This window comes from Opisthocomus hoazin, chromosome Z (assembly GCF_030867145.1).
Source record: "Opisthocomus hoazin isolate bOpiHoa1 chromosome Z, bOpiHoa1.hap1, whole genome shotgun sequence".
Classification (NCBI taxonomy): Eukaryota; Metazoa; Chordata; class Aves; order Opisthocomiformes; family Opisthocomidae; genus Opisthocomus; species Opisthocomus hoazin.
The window spans coordinates 32,601,849-32,617,906 of record NC_134454.1 but is presented as its reverse complement, the minus strand read 5'-3'; the positions used below and the strand labels follow the sequence as shown (position 1 = coordinate 32,617,906).

The 16,058-nt window shown below is 42.2% G+C and overlaps 1 protein-coding gene across 2 annotated transcripts; it reads right to left on the bottom strand.

Annotated features, from left to right (window-relative positions):
* Window positions 1-1,318: 1,318 nt before the first annotated feature.
* Window positions 1,319-14,258, bottom strand: INIP (INTS3 and NABP interacting protein). Of its 2 annotated transcripts, none has more exons than XM_075446894.1 (6): window positions 14,165-14,258; window positions 13,789-13,965; window positions 13,278-13,364; window positions 6,384-6,486; window positions 3,770-3,860; window positions 1,319-1,994 (listed from the first exon to the last, which is right to left on the bottom strand). In XM_075446894.1, exons 3-6 carry the CDS (start codon window positions 13,300-13,302, stop codon window positions 1,899-1,901), a joined length of 315 nt encoding a protein of 104 aa, XP_075303009.1. In that variant the 5' UTR covers window positions 13,303-13,364; window positions 13,789-13,965; window positions 14,165-14,258; the 3' UTR covers window positions 1,319-1,898. The 2 variants fall into 2 exon arrangements, with proteins under 2 accessions (XP_075303009.1, XP_075303010.1); XM_075446895.1 differs by having other exon boundaries at window positions 13,848-13,965.
* Between the last annotated feature and the right edge of the window lie 1,800 nt (window positions 14,259-16,058).

Here is a 16,058-nt window from a genome sequence, read left to right as displayed (position 1 = left end):
CCAAAGAAGGATCTTTACTGTTTGATTGCCTGGATCATATGCAGTCTGTGCAGCAAGACTGAGAGATTTTATCATTCAATCTGCTAGCACAGAGGGTCTGTTTCTAGTGAAAACAGACATTCTTTTGCCACTTTTCTCAAGAGAAAAAAAAAATCCTTTAATGTTAAAATGCCTAAACTTTTAAACTAAAATCTAAAATCCAAACTTTGATACATCTGCTTTACCTTCTTTGCCTTTGTATGCTTCCAAGCTTGGACTGACTCACAGCTGCCTCTTCTACACAGAGATTTGCAGATCTTTTTCTTCAAAGTGTCTAAGGTACTCTGCTCACACTACAGAATAATGAGTAGTCAGGACAGCTTCATGGTGAAGCACTTTTGGTAATTAAAAAGCCACACAGAGCCAACCACTGAAAACAGAAATGACAGTACTCCTTTCTGTATCGCCCAGAAAAATCATCATCATTCCCTTGACACACCACATCAGATCCCTCAAAAAAAATCACATGGTATGAACAGTCCATGTTACAGTTGGACATCTTTAAGCTCTATCAGGTCTTCTCCACAAGATTCTCTTTCTTGAAAATGTTTCCATATGCTACAGCTTCTGCAAGGGTCTGTACTCAGCTGAGGTATATGAAAGCAGTGGCATTTTCCTCACGCCTGCACCGACCTCTTGGCCCTTGCTCTGTCTTCTTACTCACGAGGAATGGAATTGTTAACAGTGCTTACAGTTCAGTAATGCTTACTGGGTTGGAGCAATCCCCTGCAGATGGAAACAGGATACCCTAAACATCACTAAGGAAATCTGTAGACTACACCCCTGGAAATCTCATGGGATAGCTAAGTTTCTGCAAAGGAGAGAGCTGCTTCAAATGGGCACCAATTTAACAGATGCTTTCTGATTTCTCGTTCTCACCTAAGTTCTCATTCTTTTTGTTTTCTAAAACTTGCCTCCATAGGTAAAGCAATCAATGCACTACTATAATTGCATTGGTAAAGCTGTGGACATATAAGAACATGTATGCAGGGACTATTTTTCACCCTTAGTTACTTAGGCATGGTAGCACGATCACAAATCCAAAATAATTTACCTTAAGATCAACAAATATCCCTTCAGCATGGAGTTGGAATTGGTTACCACAGATAAAAACAGGAAGGAAAAAAGCAAACGAACGAAAACACACAAAGTATTGAAAGAGGTATGACTAGCAAAATATGTTTCAAACTCAACTGTCCTTGCAGAAAATAATTTCCATCTGAAATGTCCACAGAAGTTAAAAGACTTCTTTTGTCTGTTAAAAGACTGTTTGAAACAATTGCTTTTTTCCCCCACTTTAATTCATTTTCATGTTTCACAAAACAAAATAAGAGGCAGGCACACTATACCTAAGGACCTGAGACCAGATGATACTACAACAGCAAATAGTACACTAGCAATGTTCCTACGTACAGAAAAAAAAAGGCTCACTGATGCACTTGATAAATTCATGTCTGTTTTGATGAAGAAGAGTAACTTTTGTCTTTCATTAAAGTCAAATACAGTACCTATAAACAATAATAAGAAACACAAATGCTGACAGAGTGTGCATCTCTTGATGACTCTGGTTTGGACATTTATTTAAAGGAAGCACAGAAACAGGGAAGAGCAAGCGCTATGCACTTCACACACCACGGAAGTCTTATGTCTGACTTTGACCTGACAGAGGAACAGAAATACAGCATAAAAATCGCTGTTCAACAACATTGCTTTTTTATCATTGGAGCTCACACTCCCAAAAGGCAACCACAAAAATCCAGAAAAAAAGTAGGTTTTAAGGTAAGTAAAGAAATTAAAAGGTCAGGCAGTTCCTGCTATGGACAAAAATCAGACCTTGCAGTTCCAAGACACAACATTCCTCATTCTGCCTCAAGTCGAGGTAAGACAGGAAGAATAAGATTTCCAAATGCAGAGTCTTGAGTTATGAAGTATCCTGAGGAATGTGCGTGTGCGTGCTGGAAAGAGAAAAACATTTGTTAAAGTGTAGCTCCCTGCAGCACTGATATAATTCAAGACTTCACAGCTTCTGCAGCATTAATTATTTATTTCTCCCAGTCTGCTCCTCAACTCTGGTAGTCAAATTCAAAACCATCATTTTATATCAGCCACATCTGAACAGGGCCCACCAAGGGAATTAACTAGGCCATTTCCTGCTGCTCCTTTTTCAGCAAATACCATGGAGGTGGGGAGAGTGGGAAATGAACTCCTGATTGCTCTCCTTTGCCTGGACACTGTGCTTCCACTGCCATCTATAACCAACTCACAGGTCTTGGTTTGTGACAGCTGCCACATACGACTGCCAGAAGCATGCGTTAGTAGTGTCACACAACCTGAGGCTACCTGCACAAGAGACATGCGACCAGACGCACTCCTGTACAGCACGGGACAACAGCATTCTGCTCATGTCATGTATATATGCTTGTTCACCTGAGGGCAGCTGCTGCTTACGGCTCTGGACCACCTTTGCAAAATCCTACATAGCCCTTCCCAGCTCGAACACTAGACTCCAGTAAGCTAGATGGCCCGCGTATTCCTTCCTTCCACCACTAGAGAAAAGCCCCAGTGGGTATCAGATTTAGCCTGAGCCAGCAGTGTGCCCTCATAGTGATAAAGGCTAGCAGCACGGTGGGCCGCATCAACAACAGCACAACCAGCAAGTCAAGGGAAGCTACCCATGGGGCTGCACTTGCGATTGTGTTTGCCTGGAGATACAAGCTGGAGGTAGACCAACAGAGACGGCTGGGTGCTTGGCTGGAGCTCTCAGCATCCAAGGGGATGGTGGGAGGACTGAGCTTCTTGTAAAAAGACAAAGCTGAGGGGAGATCTTAAGCTGTTTTCAGATACCCAGCAACTGGATGCAGAGAAGACAGAGCCAGACCCAGAGTCAAAGGCTGTGACAAGTCCATGACTGGAGAGATTCAAAACTTGACTGGACCACACACTGAACAATCCAATACAGCACTGCTGTCAGTTGTGCTTTGAGCAGCACACTGCACCAGAAACCTCCAGAGGATCCTTCCAGCCTACAGTGTTCTGTGATCAACAGTACACCACACAGAGCTCACTTCTGCTCCCATTCATTTAGGAGAGGCAACACGTGGCCTTTACTGGGTAACAGAAACACAACAAGGCATAGGATACATGAACAGTGTTGCTAGTTCACATCTCAACATTTTTCCCATTCTGTGCCCGCTGCCAAATCATGCTGTCTAGAGTGCCAGGAAGGCAGGTGGCTGTGTACTGGCTTTCCTGCTCAGTTTCCAATTTCAACACCAAAATCAACCTCACCCGACGTAAGCAAAATAGCAGCAAATCAAAGCCTGTAAATGTACAAGTAAGTTTTCCACATCTTTCAACCCTGTCACTTGTACCTGCAGGGAATTTATTTGGCATCTACTCAGATTCAACCAAGGAAATCCGTGTGGCTAGTTCTCCCTATGCTTCATGAGACATTCAGAAGTACGATGAAACTGATTCTTGACTGAGGTATACAAAACAGCTATGATGATATTGTAGGCTACATTCTTATAACCATATCGAGGGAGAATGAGTCAACAGATTTAAGCTTTCATCATAACAGAAGAACCTTCATTTGTGACAAATACAGAAACATATGAAACCTAACCTCTGAAAGCAGCTTTTCATTTTCTCTAGGTGCAGGACTGGCCTCTGAAGGGATGCAGACCTACAGCAGAGCCAGGCTAAACTCTACCTGACTGTATCAGCTTACCTGCAGTGCAGCCTTCTGTTGTGCTGCGATGTGCTGCTGCTCAGCATGATCACGGAAATCCTTGTTCAGTGGTGACCTTCCAAGTGCAATGCTGCAAAAAAGCACAAGATGATACATAGCACAGAAAAAAATGTGTCATTGCCATTCTTGCCATATATTTCACAACTTCCACAGCTGACGATTTGACTCACAGCTTGACATTTGCTAACTATTGTTTGGAATTAATTTTTTTTTTAACATAACAGAATAAAGGAAAATGGGAGCGACCATAGCTGTATCATTTGACCTAGCATAAACAACCGATGCCAAATGAAACCCAGAAGACTCACAGTCCTGAAGCCTATTGCGGATTTTGCTCATGGCTGGCATCCCACTGAAGTCAGTGGAACCACTGGGGTGCAACGTTAGACAACGTCAGCAATTTTTAAAACAACAGCTTTGTGTTTTCAACTTTAGTCAGTCACTCAGTGACTGTCCTAAACAACTGTGATAAACAGAAGCACTACCAAGAACTCTGCAGTCTTCCATATGTGACCGGTTCTTCAGCAGGTGGGCGGCAGATCACTGCTTATGGTAAAGGAGCTTCCTATTGATGTAACTGAAGCAGTGATCCTCTGATGATAGCTTAGAGTACCTACTGATTTTGCGCATCTCAGTGCAGCATATGTTAGGTTTCAAATTAAAATTCCTAAGTAGATTTTCTTGGCTTTTACGTCTTAAGACTTGTCCACCTTGCTAACCAAAAAAGAGGCAATAAAAAGCATGACTTCTTTTTTCCCCAAGTCTCTACAAGTAACATGATCAGCCATCCTCCAGACAGAAATCAGTGAGGACCACCATTAGAGCTGTATTACAAGGCAATTCACAGCTACCTCTGAAATTGACTACGGAGACTGGTGCTGAAAGCCCAGCTCTCCATAGCCACAAAGACAAAAGTATGAAAGACAACAAGGGATCCAAGCAAACTCATCAACAGAGCTTTCCCAGCGGCTTCAATGTCAACAACTGATTTAGTAAGTCAGTTTTTCAAAAGCGGCCATACTCATTAAAAGATCTTGAGTCAAATCTACGCCTACATGCATAATGAAAGCTAAGCAGCAATCCTCTGAACAGATTTTATGACAAATATTAACATAAGCTTCACTGCTGGAGAAAAGTACTACTCAGTTTATTTAAAGCACAATATTATCACTTATGTTGAAGATATTTTGCATTTAATTCTGTACCCTCTAATTTTTCAGTATGATTTCTCTAGATAATCTTAAGGCTTCATCATAAGCTGACACTTTTCAAGAGGTCTTCTGTTCTTGGATAGAGGATTCCCATATGTCGAGACCAGAAATCAGCTAACTCATTCATCCTTACGCTGACTATGCCACTGCGTGCTTTAGGTACATTAAGCTTTTTTCTGCCAGTTCGCAGAATTTCTGTGGTCTCATTTCTGACAACTCTGTGGTCCAAAACCTGCCACAGAACTGTGAGCTTCTCAAAAATCACACATCCGCCCACCATGCCAAAGCAGAGAGATTGACTGCTGCTTTGTAGGTTCCCTCCCACCTCCACCTTCAGAATTAGTACATTTAAAATCTGCTCACTAGCATATAGTGTTATTTTTCCTTAAAGAAAAAAGAAAGCAAACAAGCACTCCCAGAAACTCCACAGACTTGAAATGAAGTATGGACATACTGTTGTCAGGAGTCAGGGGATGTTCATAACAGTATGGTATTTCTATTTTCTTCTCTAATCAATCATTTTCCTTGAATAATAACTGTATACAGAGTCACTCTGAGATCTAACTCACGCGATTTCAAACATTCTGCATGCTTTTTTTTCAGTATGAAGGTTAAAGGTGGCCTAGAATCTCCTTGAAAAAAGACGTAGGCAGCACTCCGACTGTATTCAGAGTATTTGACTCTTGTACAGATAGCGCACGTAACATACTGTGTCTAGAACATGGCACTGCAGTCACTTCATGCTAACCCAAAAGTTCAACTATCTGATTTCTCCACGTGAAGCAGCATGTGATTTTCTAGTTACTGATTTATGGCAAAAATCTAATCTTTTTGTTTTAAATGGGAGAAATCCCAGTGACAGCTCCCAAACTCAGATTAGATTATTACACCTTATGGTGTAGAATCATCCTGCGACACAGTGTCTTTTACAAGATGACCTGCAGTAACATAAACTGGCTTTGTCATGCACACTGGGAGTTTCAAGGATAACTCGCTCCCTGCCATCACTGTCTTCCCTAAACAGATAGTACCCTGAACTAATGGTCTGCTGCTTCCATTCCTTAGGGCATTTTAGCTTAATAATTAAATGCTTTCTCAGTGCCTGCTACCTGATTCTTCTTTAAGGTTGACTTTAATACAGTTTAGTAAGTATATCTGCTTCTCCCCTTCTCAAATGAAAATTATGTAAGCCAAAATTCAGGGTCTGTAAACAATTCTAAACACTAGTATGTTCCTGAAGTGCAAGGTCTCTCCGGCTGGTTATTGAGGATGGTCAGAAAACACTCCTGATAAGTGTTTATGACAGTTTACAGCTCACTTGCTATTTTTTTTTCCTTTGATGTAATCAGTGATGTCCAAACAGGTCTAAGAACACAAAATACCTGGCTCCAGGGTGATTTGTGGAAGACTGGTTTTGCATAAGTAACTTTCTCTTCTCCTTGTCTAGTTCTGCCAGGATTGCAACCCTATTTTTATTCTGGAAACCTGGTGGGAATGACAAAAAATATTAGAGATTTACTTGATTTTTATGACCCATCTCTAAACTTGTGGAATTAAAAGTCCCCATACAATATGACACTACGATGAATACACTGATCTTCAAAGCTTTGCACCCATCTGAAAGGCTATTATAAAGTAAGTTTCATTTTTCCTTTTCTCATTTTACAACATGAAATAGCTTCCTTAAACCATCATACATATTAATACATTTTAAACTACAGGTTTCTAACTCATTAGATCCTACCCCTTCCCAAGCCAGCTCTGGAGCTATAAACAAGGTACATGACCAAATACTTGCCTTTCAAAAAAAAGTAAACTTACCAGGTTCTATATTAAAATGCAGTTATGGAACATAACAATTCAGTGATAATAATGAAAGTATACACTCACGGGACCTAATTCCTCATGCCAGTGAACCCAAACTATAATACAAGTTTTACATACGTAACAGTAAGAATGAGAGGACCACTAAGCTTGAACACATGCTTATATAAAAAAATTACAACCTTTTATTCAATCTATGCAGAAAGGTTTTAGTTTTAACATACTGATGTCCTTACATACACTCACTATCCTTTTTCTGAGTATGACCACGTGGAGCATGACCACAACGCCGGAACAGAGAAGCAAAATTAAACTCTCTGGACACAATACGAGAACATAGCCTTTATTTGCTCTGTACATCATTCTCCCAAAGGGACCTTGTGTATTAGAGATGGGGTCAGGAAGCAGAGTGACTAAGGGAATTTAGAAAACCCCTAAAGCAGCTGCTATTTGTGTATTTTCAAAGTTGTTTTCTAAATGAAAACATGGCAAAACTGCTGCACTTACACAGGACTCTTATGGTAACGGGTCTTATTGCGGCCACCAGATAAACCAGATACTGGACAACAGCAGGGACTTGTGTATGTCTGTACAGCACAGCCGAGGACAACAGCTACAGAGCCAACCCTCACAGGCCTCTATGCCACTAAGTACACTCCTCATGTCAAGAATATACTTTTTTTAATCTCTTATTTTGCTGCTGTTCTATAAATATCAAGCCACTACACTGTCATAAAAAAGTAAAAGTCAAGTTATCTCGTTTATTGCCTCCACACAAAAAGTCAAAGCCCTTCCCATTGGAAACCGCTACATGTTGTGCCCCCACCCCCGTGCTGAGCGCTGTTGTAGTAACACCACTAAAACATGGTAGCTCACCAGCTGTTAGGAAGGCCAGACACGGTAACTCTTAAGGGGATTACCAGCATGTCGAGGTAAAATGATTTCAAATGTGTTTTCAGTAGCTGCACTCAAAGTTCATCCCCTTTGAGAAATCTTCTGTTGCTGCTCAGTTACGTAGCCCAATACTCCTTCCATCAGCGTGGCTCAGTGAAGGAGAAAATTATCAGGCAGAAACCTTCAACCGCAAATAATAATTTGCATCCGTATTGCCTTGCTATCAAACCTCACTATTTTCTTTTACTACGCCTAATGTACACACCTCAGTGTCTCAGAGTTCTTGAAAGGAGCAGAGTTGCTTGATTACATTTTATTGTGGTTTTACACAAGATCACCCATAACCATCTTTACTGTTGTTAACAGATTTTTAAATTAAATTTAATTGCTATTTTCCCATCTGTTAATCTCTCTTTCCCACATGACATTAGTTCCACTTAAACTCTCTGTTTTGCAAGCGTATTGATTCAGGTCTTTGATGCTTCTCTGCTCTTTAGGCATTGTACACTATCTTTTTTTGAACACCCTGCACTTGGAATGAGTTTGAAACATTAAAACACAGCTGAATGGGTGCTCTAAGAGACACAAAGGCTTGCCAACAAGTGAAGATTCAACATTTCCGAGTTGAGCTAGCCCAGACCTTACTTTCCTATAAATTCTGGAGACAATGCTGTAGCAGGACAACTGAAGAAATAACTCTTCTGAGTCTGAGCTAAAGTAGTCATGTCTGTATGCTCACTCTACACGTTTTCAGCCAAAAGGCTTAATACTTGACTCAGTAGCCTCTTGCTAGTGATTGTTTATGCCAAAACGCATAAATCCAAATGCATGTTTGGAATTCAGAAGATACAGTGATTGAGGCAACAAGAAGGAGACCACTTTTTAATGCAAGTTCCTGTCAGCTAAAAGATAAATACTGAATATGCTTTCATTTATCATGAAGCAGATGGTATGATTCAGAAAGGCTTGAGATGTGTAACAATAAAATTTTAAATGTTGTTTTTAAACTGTGATCAGAAACTGTGCAAGATTACTGTCGTCCATTTTAGTATGAGTCTTGCTACAGTATCATTTGGCAGAAACTCTAGAGGGATTCAGAAGAAACCCAAGTATTTTTTCTTCTTTCTCCTTTCCCTCTACTACTAACGTTTAAAAAAATGGTAGTATTTTGATCTGAAATTCAGACAGAGCCCATCAGCAACCTGCTGTACTGAAGAAGTCAATTGTTAAAGACAATTTGTTAATGGTAAGTAGAAAAAAGTCTACTTGAGGAAACTGAGCAGGACATCCAACACGTACATGCTAGTGCTCCCCAGTTGAGCACCCTGAAGTTCCTACAGGTATTTTAAACTTTTTTAAAATGTGAAGCAACCTGTTCATTTTAAAGTTAACAGTGGAGGGGGAGGGACATGAGAAATCCATTTTAGGGAGAAACTCTGGCATCCCTAAAAAATAACTCATCATACCTGGCAAAACATAAGCAAGACTTCCACTTAGATTCTCCCCTGCCCAGGATCTCAAAGTGCTGCCATAAAGACCAACCTGAAACAGCTACAGAAGTTTCCTACTTCAACCATAAAGTAATTTTTCATCCATAGACTTGATATCTCTGTTCTGCTTTCAAGTACTAAAAATGTGAAATGCAAAAAAAAAAAGCCATCCTTAGTATAGACCGGATTCTCACCTGTGAAAGGAAATGTAGATTTTCAAACACAGCAATTTCTTAACAAAGATTTAAGTTTAAACTTCCCTTAACTGGGATGAGTTGCACTACTATTTTGAGTTTGAACAATAATATTCTTGTCTGCTTTGCAGACACAAGAACCTTGACACAAAATGACCCATTCAAGGCGGTTAAATAGATTACTGGCAGTGTCAGATGTCAAACTGCGCACCTGGATCCTCAGACTACTCTCTAAAGCAGCAAACTCAGGACATTTAAAATTTAAACCTGTTCTTTCTGACACCTCTGTTTCTGACATAAAGCATTCAATTATGTGCTCTTTGCAGGAGCTAAAAGTTTACTTGCATAATGTTTTGCATTTGAAAGGCAGAAAATCAGAAAAGGTTGAAGCTTTGCTGAGTGACACTGTTAGCTTTAAGAGCTCCCAGCAAGCTTCACTCTTTAACCTAATCCTAACACCTAATTCTGCCACCCCACCTCACTGATATCTACATCAATTAGTTCTACTACCTAACTCTGCATGGCAAGAAATAGTATTACCTTTATCTATTTCAAAGTTCTTACTTTTCATCTCACATCTTTTCTCTGATCTGTTGGTTGCTTCAAATTCACAGTATGTGTAATTTTTTTCTAATAGGCATTATTTATCATTTAGATGTGTAACAGCAGAAAGGAGCCCTCCGTCACTTTGTGTTCAAGATACACTTCTACCTGGAAAAATGCTTCAAAGGTGGAGGTGTACTCTAAGCTCTGTACGTTAAAGAGCACTATCACTGCTCACTGTTCTGCCTGCTCAATTCAGAAAGCATTTCACAGCAATTTCTTTACTGAAATGCATGTTTTCATAAATGATAGGCTTCATGAAGTGAGGCAGCAACCTCTCAAAAAGCAAAATCGAAACAGCTTACTAAACACACAGCACTTGGGGAAAAAGGATGGAGTAACTGTATTTAGATTTCCTCTCCAGCTAATGACTACTGGCATCACTAAACTTCAAGTAACAGTCTGCTAAACATCAATACTTTTCAGTAACAATACACATCTGGATATGTTTTCATATATATTGTGTGACAACAAAATAAAAGGCATATTAGTAATTCAGTAAATTAACTTGAATTACTGAAAGATGTATTAGTATTTTGTCTGTCCCTCCAGAAAGCAGCTACATGCACAGCTGAATGTAAGTCATTGATTGCTTTATGGCCACCACGCTCTCCAGGGAAGAAGTATGCTACAGCCCTCAAGTACCACGCCTGCACACAGATCAAACTCAGATACAGAGCAGCAAAGGTTGTAGATGATGACACTAATTCAATGCAGAGCAGCACCATCTTCCTTTTTAAGAGACTCGGTGAACCGAATGCTAAATCTAGTTGCTCTGTGTTACTGAATGTGCTCTCATACCTTTAGGCCAAAAGGATAAACAACTGCCAGTACAGAAAGAGACCTTGTAGAACTGCTACAGGCTGAAGCTTAGAGTTCAAGAGCTTAGTTCCTCCACTGTACCCAAATTCATCTTGTCAGAAAAGTAAAGTCCTGCCCGAAGCAGTACCTGTATTTCTTCCACTTTGTGGGGACCTAAGGGAGAGTTCCTTCCTCAGCACAGCCACATTTTTCTCATCTCAGAGGGCTTCCACTAGGAGAACTCACACATGGAGTCTTTAATTTAGTAACACGCAAGGTATGCTCTGGCCTTGCTGTGTACAAGCGAAAGCATTACAACAGCAGCCTAACACATGTTATGCAAGTACTGCAAAGTATTGCTGCAGAAGCCATGTATTACCAAGCACCTGAAAGTAATTTCTGTAATTTAGAAGCCGACTTTTCTCCCTTCCTACCAAAATGTATCACCCTGTTCTATAAGTTCATCTTGTGGACAATACACAGCATGCTAAAAGCTTTTCCATTCCTTTTAAATGCTGTAGTCAGTCTCATGCACTCAGTTCCGTGTGGTACTAATGGCCTGAAATAAGGCTTTCATTCAATTCTATTTGGCTTTGCTGCACTCATACGCAGATCCTCATCTCTGAAATTCTAATCAAGAATGCTTTCCTAAGAGGATAATGAATTAAAGGAAGTCCAGTCCACAAAATCTTAACCTTTGTAGTCCGAGTCTGCAATTAACAGAAACCTCAGTTAACGCCTGGGAAAATACCTGGTACTGATAAAAGGGAAAGAAAAAACTTAGTACAAAAAAATGACAAACACAGTCTACCTGTGTAGAAGGCTAATGTTTAATTCATCCTTACAGTTCCATCTGAGTAAGTGCCACCATTCATAACCCTTCCAGTGATTGTTTCAGTAAATCCCTATTCCTTTTGTCCAAGAAGAAGGAAATCAGCGAATGAAAATGCAGCATTTGTCTCAATCATTTCACTATTAAACTGCATCTGGCCAAGATAAAAAGGCATTTAACTGTTGTTCATATTTACCTGTTCCTTTCTAATTCTCCTAGATATATATTTTTATAGGCTCATTTGGGTGATCAAACTTGACAGCGTTTCTTGCCTGCTTAGTCCAAATAATTTTCATATGATAATTAAACAGTTCCTTTAGTGAGTCTCTAACAGGTACCTCAAAGTATAAAAGCAGATTCCAAGGCTCTATTAAATTATAAGCCTCTGGAATTTGGAGGAAAGCAAAGGTATTGTGGCACTAAAATCCCATTCTACTTCTCAGTAACTCCACACATTTAAGGAAAGGTAGCTTTTAACTCTCTATGACAACATCCTATTCCTTGCAATGATGCAGACTTGGTATTCATAGAATAAAGCAAGATCTACCATTACACACCAAAAACTTCTTACAATTAAAATTTGCAAACAAAAGATTATCTGCAATCTAGAGTACTCTCCTCTCTCTTCACAGAAGTTCAACGAGCATTCCAAAAATTACCTTCTTTTCATCAAATAGCAAGTAAAATCTGTCTTTTGGACTAACACATTTTTTCTGTGTTTGTTTTGAAAGCAGAGAGCCATTGGGAGGGTGGGGGAGGAACCACACAGGTGATCTGGTACCTATTCAGCACTTCAGAACTAATTACAGCCAGCTTTGCGGGACTGCCCAGATAAGGACGCTCATACACAAATGTGCATGAAGAAGCCTCAAGTTGCCGGGAAACCAAATTCTGAATTCAGTTCTCGTAACCACTAACTGAAGAGCCGTACCCGAGAAGCTTCTTTCTTCTCAGTTCTCCCACAGAAGAGCAAAGCCTCCGAGTTCCAAAAAGATTTCCAGAAAGCACCTCTAGGGGGCAATTTAAGACCCTCCTTCAATTTACCATGGGACCCCACCCCAGCCCCCAAGAAGACATGTGCCCCAGCTTGGTAGATGGACCATTTCCATGTCTTGAACGATTTTACAAAGGCAGTTCAGATGTGTCATCAAGCAAAGAAACCTTTCATCAGAGCTAGCATGATGATTTTATTTGGCTTTTCCTCCTAGGCCTGGCCACTCGCTATCTACCTTCGACAGCTGTTACTGCCTGGGTCTTGCTGCTGCCATCATGGCACGGTATATATTAGACTTCAGGCTGTTCCCTGATGCTGACCGCTGCAAGTCATGTTCAATGCCAAGCATCGCAAGTGTCTGAAACACGACTCAGGAAACAATCACAGCACCACAGGCACTTCACAACCTGAGCATGAAGGAATGCACAGTAATTCAGAGCTCCCTAGCCATAAGTGGTCCTTTCCAACCATTTAACACATTGTGACTTCTCCAGAAGGCCTGCTCACATTCTGCTATTTTCAGCCCCACCTTCCTGCCTCTGTTCCCCTTATTGCTCTTTCTATAAACTAAACTTCTGGGTTTGGAGACTTCACTGACGTTTAACACATAGACCTTCCCCTTGAATACTCAGATTAAAACCTACCTTGTCCCGAAGGATTTGCTGCCATCCTTCAATTTTCAGCCCTAGTTTTATTCAGCTGCAGTTCAAATCCTTTAACCCCCAAAATATCTGCAAAACAGGCACAATACAAGATAAACATATTCCTTTAAAAGAAAAACTTGGATTTCAATCTGCTACAGATTTCATAAATGTGGCAACTGTTACAAAGCATAACCCAAATACAGCATGTCTATTACTTAAAATATATAATGCTATTACAGTGTTCCGATTGAAATATTTAGCTTGAAAAATCAAAGAGTTGTGATCAATTCTTTTTCAGACTCTAGTACACTAAGAATAACCTTTAGAGTAATTCTGGAGGTATACACACTTTTTCCTAACAGACCTCCTTCCTGACAAAGTATGTCAGGCTACACTTAAGAACACTCCTTAAATGCTAAAGGAAGGCCTCAGTTGAGGCTCCAACTCAACAAAACGGATTAACTGAGGAAATACAGTGAAAATCCCGGCCACGAGGCCTGCCGAAGGTTACCGTCCTCTCACAGCTGTAGCAAAACAACACGGGCTGCCCACTTCTCGGCCATACGTCACCTCGGGCCACCATCAGCTTCTGCTTCCATGCAGGTGCCGGGCTGCGAGCGCGAAGGCGAAGGGCTCCAGCTCTGCCGGGCGGAGGGCAGGGACGGCAGCACCGAATCCTGCAGGAAACCTGAATGGCGGGTGCCGGTCAGAGCTCCACGGGGGACGAGGGAACCGTCACATCCCGGAACTGCCGGGCCCGAGCAGCGACCCCACGCCCCCCGCCTCTGGAGCGGCCCCCTCCCCGCCACCGACAAGGGACTGGCTCTCCCGCCCTCCCCGCGCCGGCGGGGGTGCACCGCCCGCCCCGGCCCTGGCCCGCGGCCCACCTGCCCGGAGGCTCCCCGGCCTCCCTCCGCGCCCGCCCCTAGCTGCAGCCCAGCGGCCTGACCGCCATCCCTCCCCTTCCCCTTCCGCTGGCTCTGCCCGCCGCAGCCAATGAGCTCGCCGCACATGCTCATGACGCACCCACCACGCGACGATAACTCACCCCACCCACAGGAGGCGGAGACGCGCTACATGTTGCGTGTGTTGACGGACAGGCCTGGATGGCCAGTCCGCTTCAAGCGGGTTGAGGCGGCACCGCCCCCGCCTCGCTCTGGGGCTGCCCCATGGTCTCTAGGCAACGGGTGGCCGCAACATGGCGGCCGGGCTCTGAAGCGGGCGCTTCCCCGGGGCTGCGCGGCCTGCGCCGTGCGGGCTGGCTGAGGGGGTCCGGGGCAGAGGGCGCGGGCTGGTGCATGGCGAGGCCTAGCTAGGGCCCGGCCTGTTTCAGGCTTTAAACTGTGTTTCGGCGTCACGGCTGCGGCAAGGGGCGTCAGCCTGGCTACGGAGGGAGCACGCGTGAGGATCACCCTGGGGTTACTCCGAGGGGGTTTCAGGCATCAGCGTCCTTAAGGGGGGGGGGGGGGGGGGGGGGGGGAGAAAGCGGAATGGAAGAGTTGTTAAATTCTTTTATCACGCCCACGAGTTGTAATTTGAACGCCGCAGGAATGATTATTGGGCATAAATTCCAGAAGAGGTTGCGCATTCATGTTACTAGTGAGGCGTTTTATTTTCAACATGTCGAGTACAGCTCCATAAATGAGTGTATCCTTTCTTGAGTGGTCAAGCCTGGCCTGGAGGATAAGCCTTTATCTTAAACAGCAATCTGTGACTTCTATTTCATGGCCTTGAGGTTAAAATACTTCAGCGTGACTCAAACCACGCTGAGCAGTGGTTTGAACTGTGGCCCTTAACAGCTGTACCTCTGATCATACATGAGTAAAGTAAATTATTTAGAACTGCAATAAATAAATACTGTAACAGGCTGCAAACACATGGGGCTGACACTGACCTCTGGCTAGCCAAGAAATCAAGTCACATTGCCTACATTTGTATGAGGTTTTTTTTAACACAGTAAACAATTTTCATGAAATAAAGGCCTTTTTTTTTAGAACCAAATTTAAAGGTAAGTACAGAAAATCAGTTTTTTTAAAATGAGTCTTAGTTCAAGGTATCTCTAGTTAGATGTGCTTTTACTGCAAGATATTACACTTTCTAATACGGAGATTTTGGTGGTGTACGTAACAGGCATTTTGGAGCAAATGACCCTTACAGCAAGGGGGATTTTAGATCTGGTCGTCAAACCTTCTGTGCACTGCAGAGCATTTAATTTCCTCTGCTTCCTCTTCCATCAAGTCTTAGAAGTCCTTAACTTCATCACTTTCCAGGCTTACAGTGGAAACTGTTAAACTGTATTAAACAAACTGTATTAAAAACTACTGTTGTACTTAACGCTGGAATTATTTACATTGGTAAGAATGTGCACAGGGTGATCGAAGATCCGGTAGGAAAAAACCTAACAGTACAATGTATGCTGTTAAGCAGGTATTCTTTATTGCGGCGCCGGGCACACGGCACACACCCCAGACACCCTGTTGCTTCAGGTTAAATACAATCACACATGTAAATATTCATTATATTTCTAGGAACTAATTAGCATATATCTGTTAGCATCTTTGGGTGGTCTTTGGGGGTCCCAAGATGAAGGCCCATCCTCTTCATCATGCTGTTCACTGATTGACATTCGTTTCTGTGCAAACTCAGTTCTAAGATCACGTACATCATGTCCTTCAGGGTGTTTGGCTCTGGTGTTGTTGCCCTCTTGGTGCCTCCTTATCTTTGTAGCTTGGCGCATTTGCCCTCCCAAGGCTGAGCTGTCTGGAGCAGAATTATTTAGGA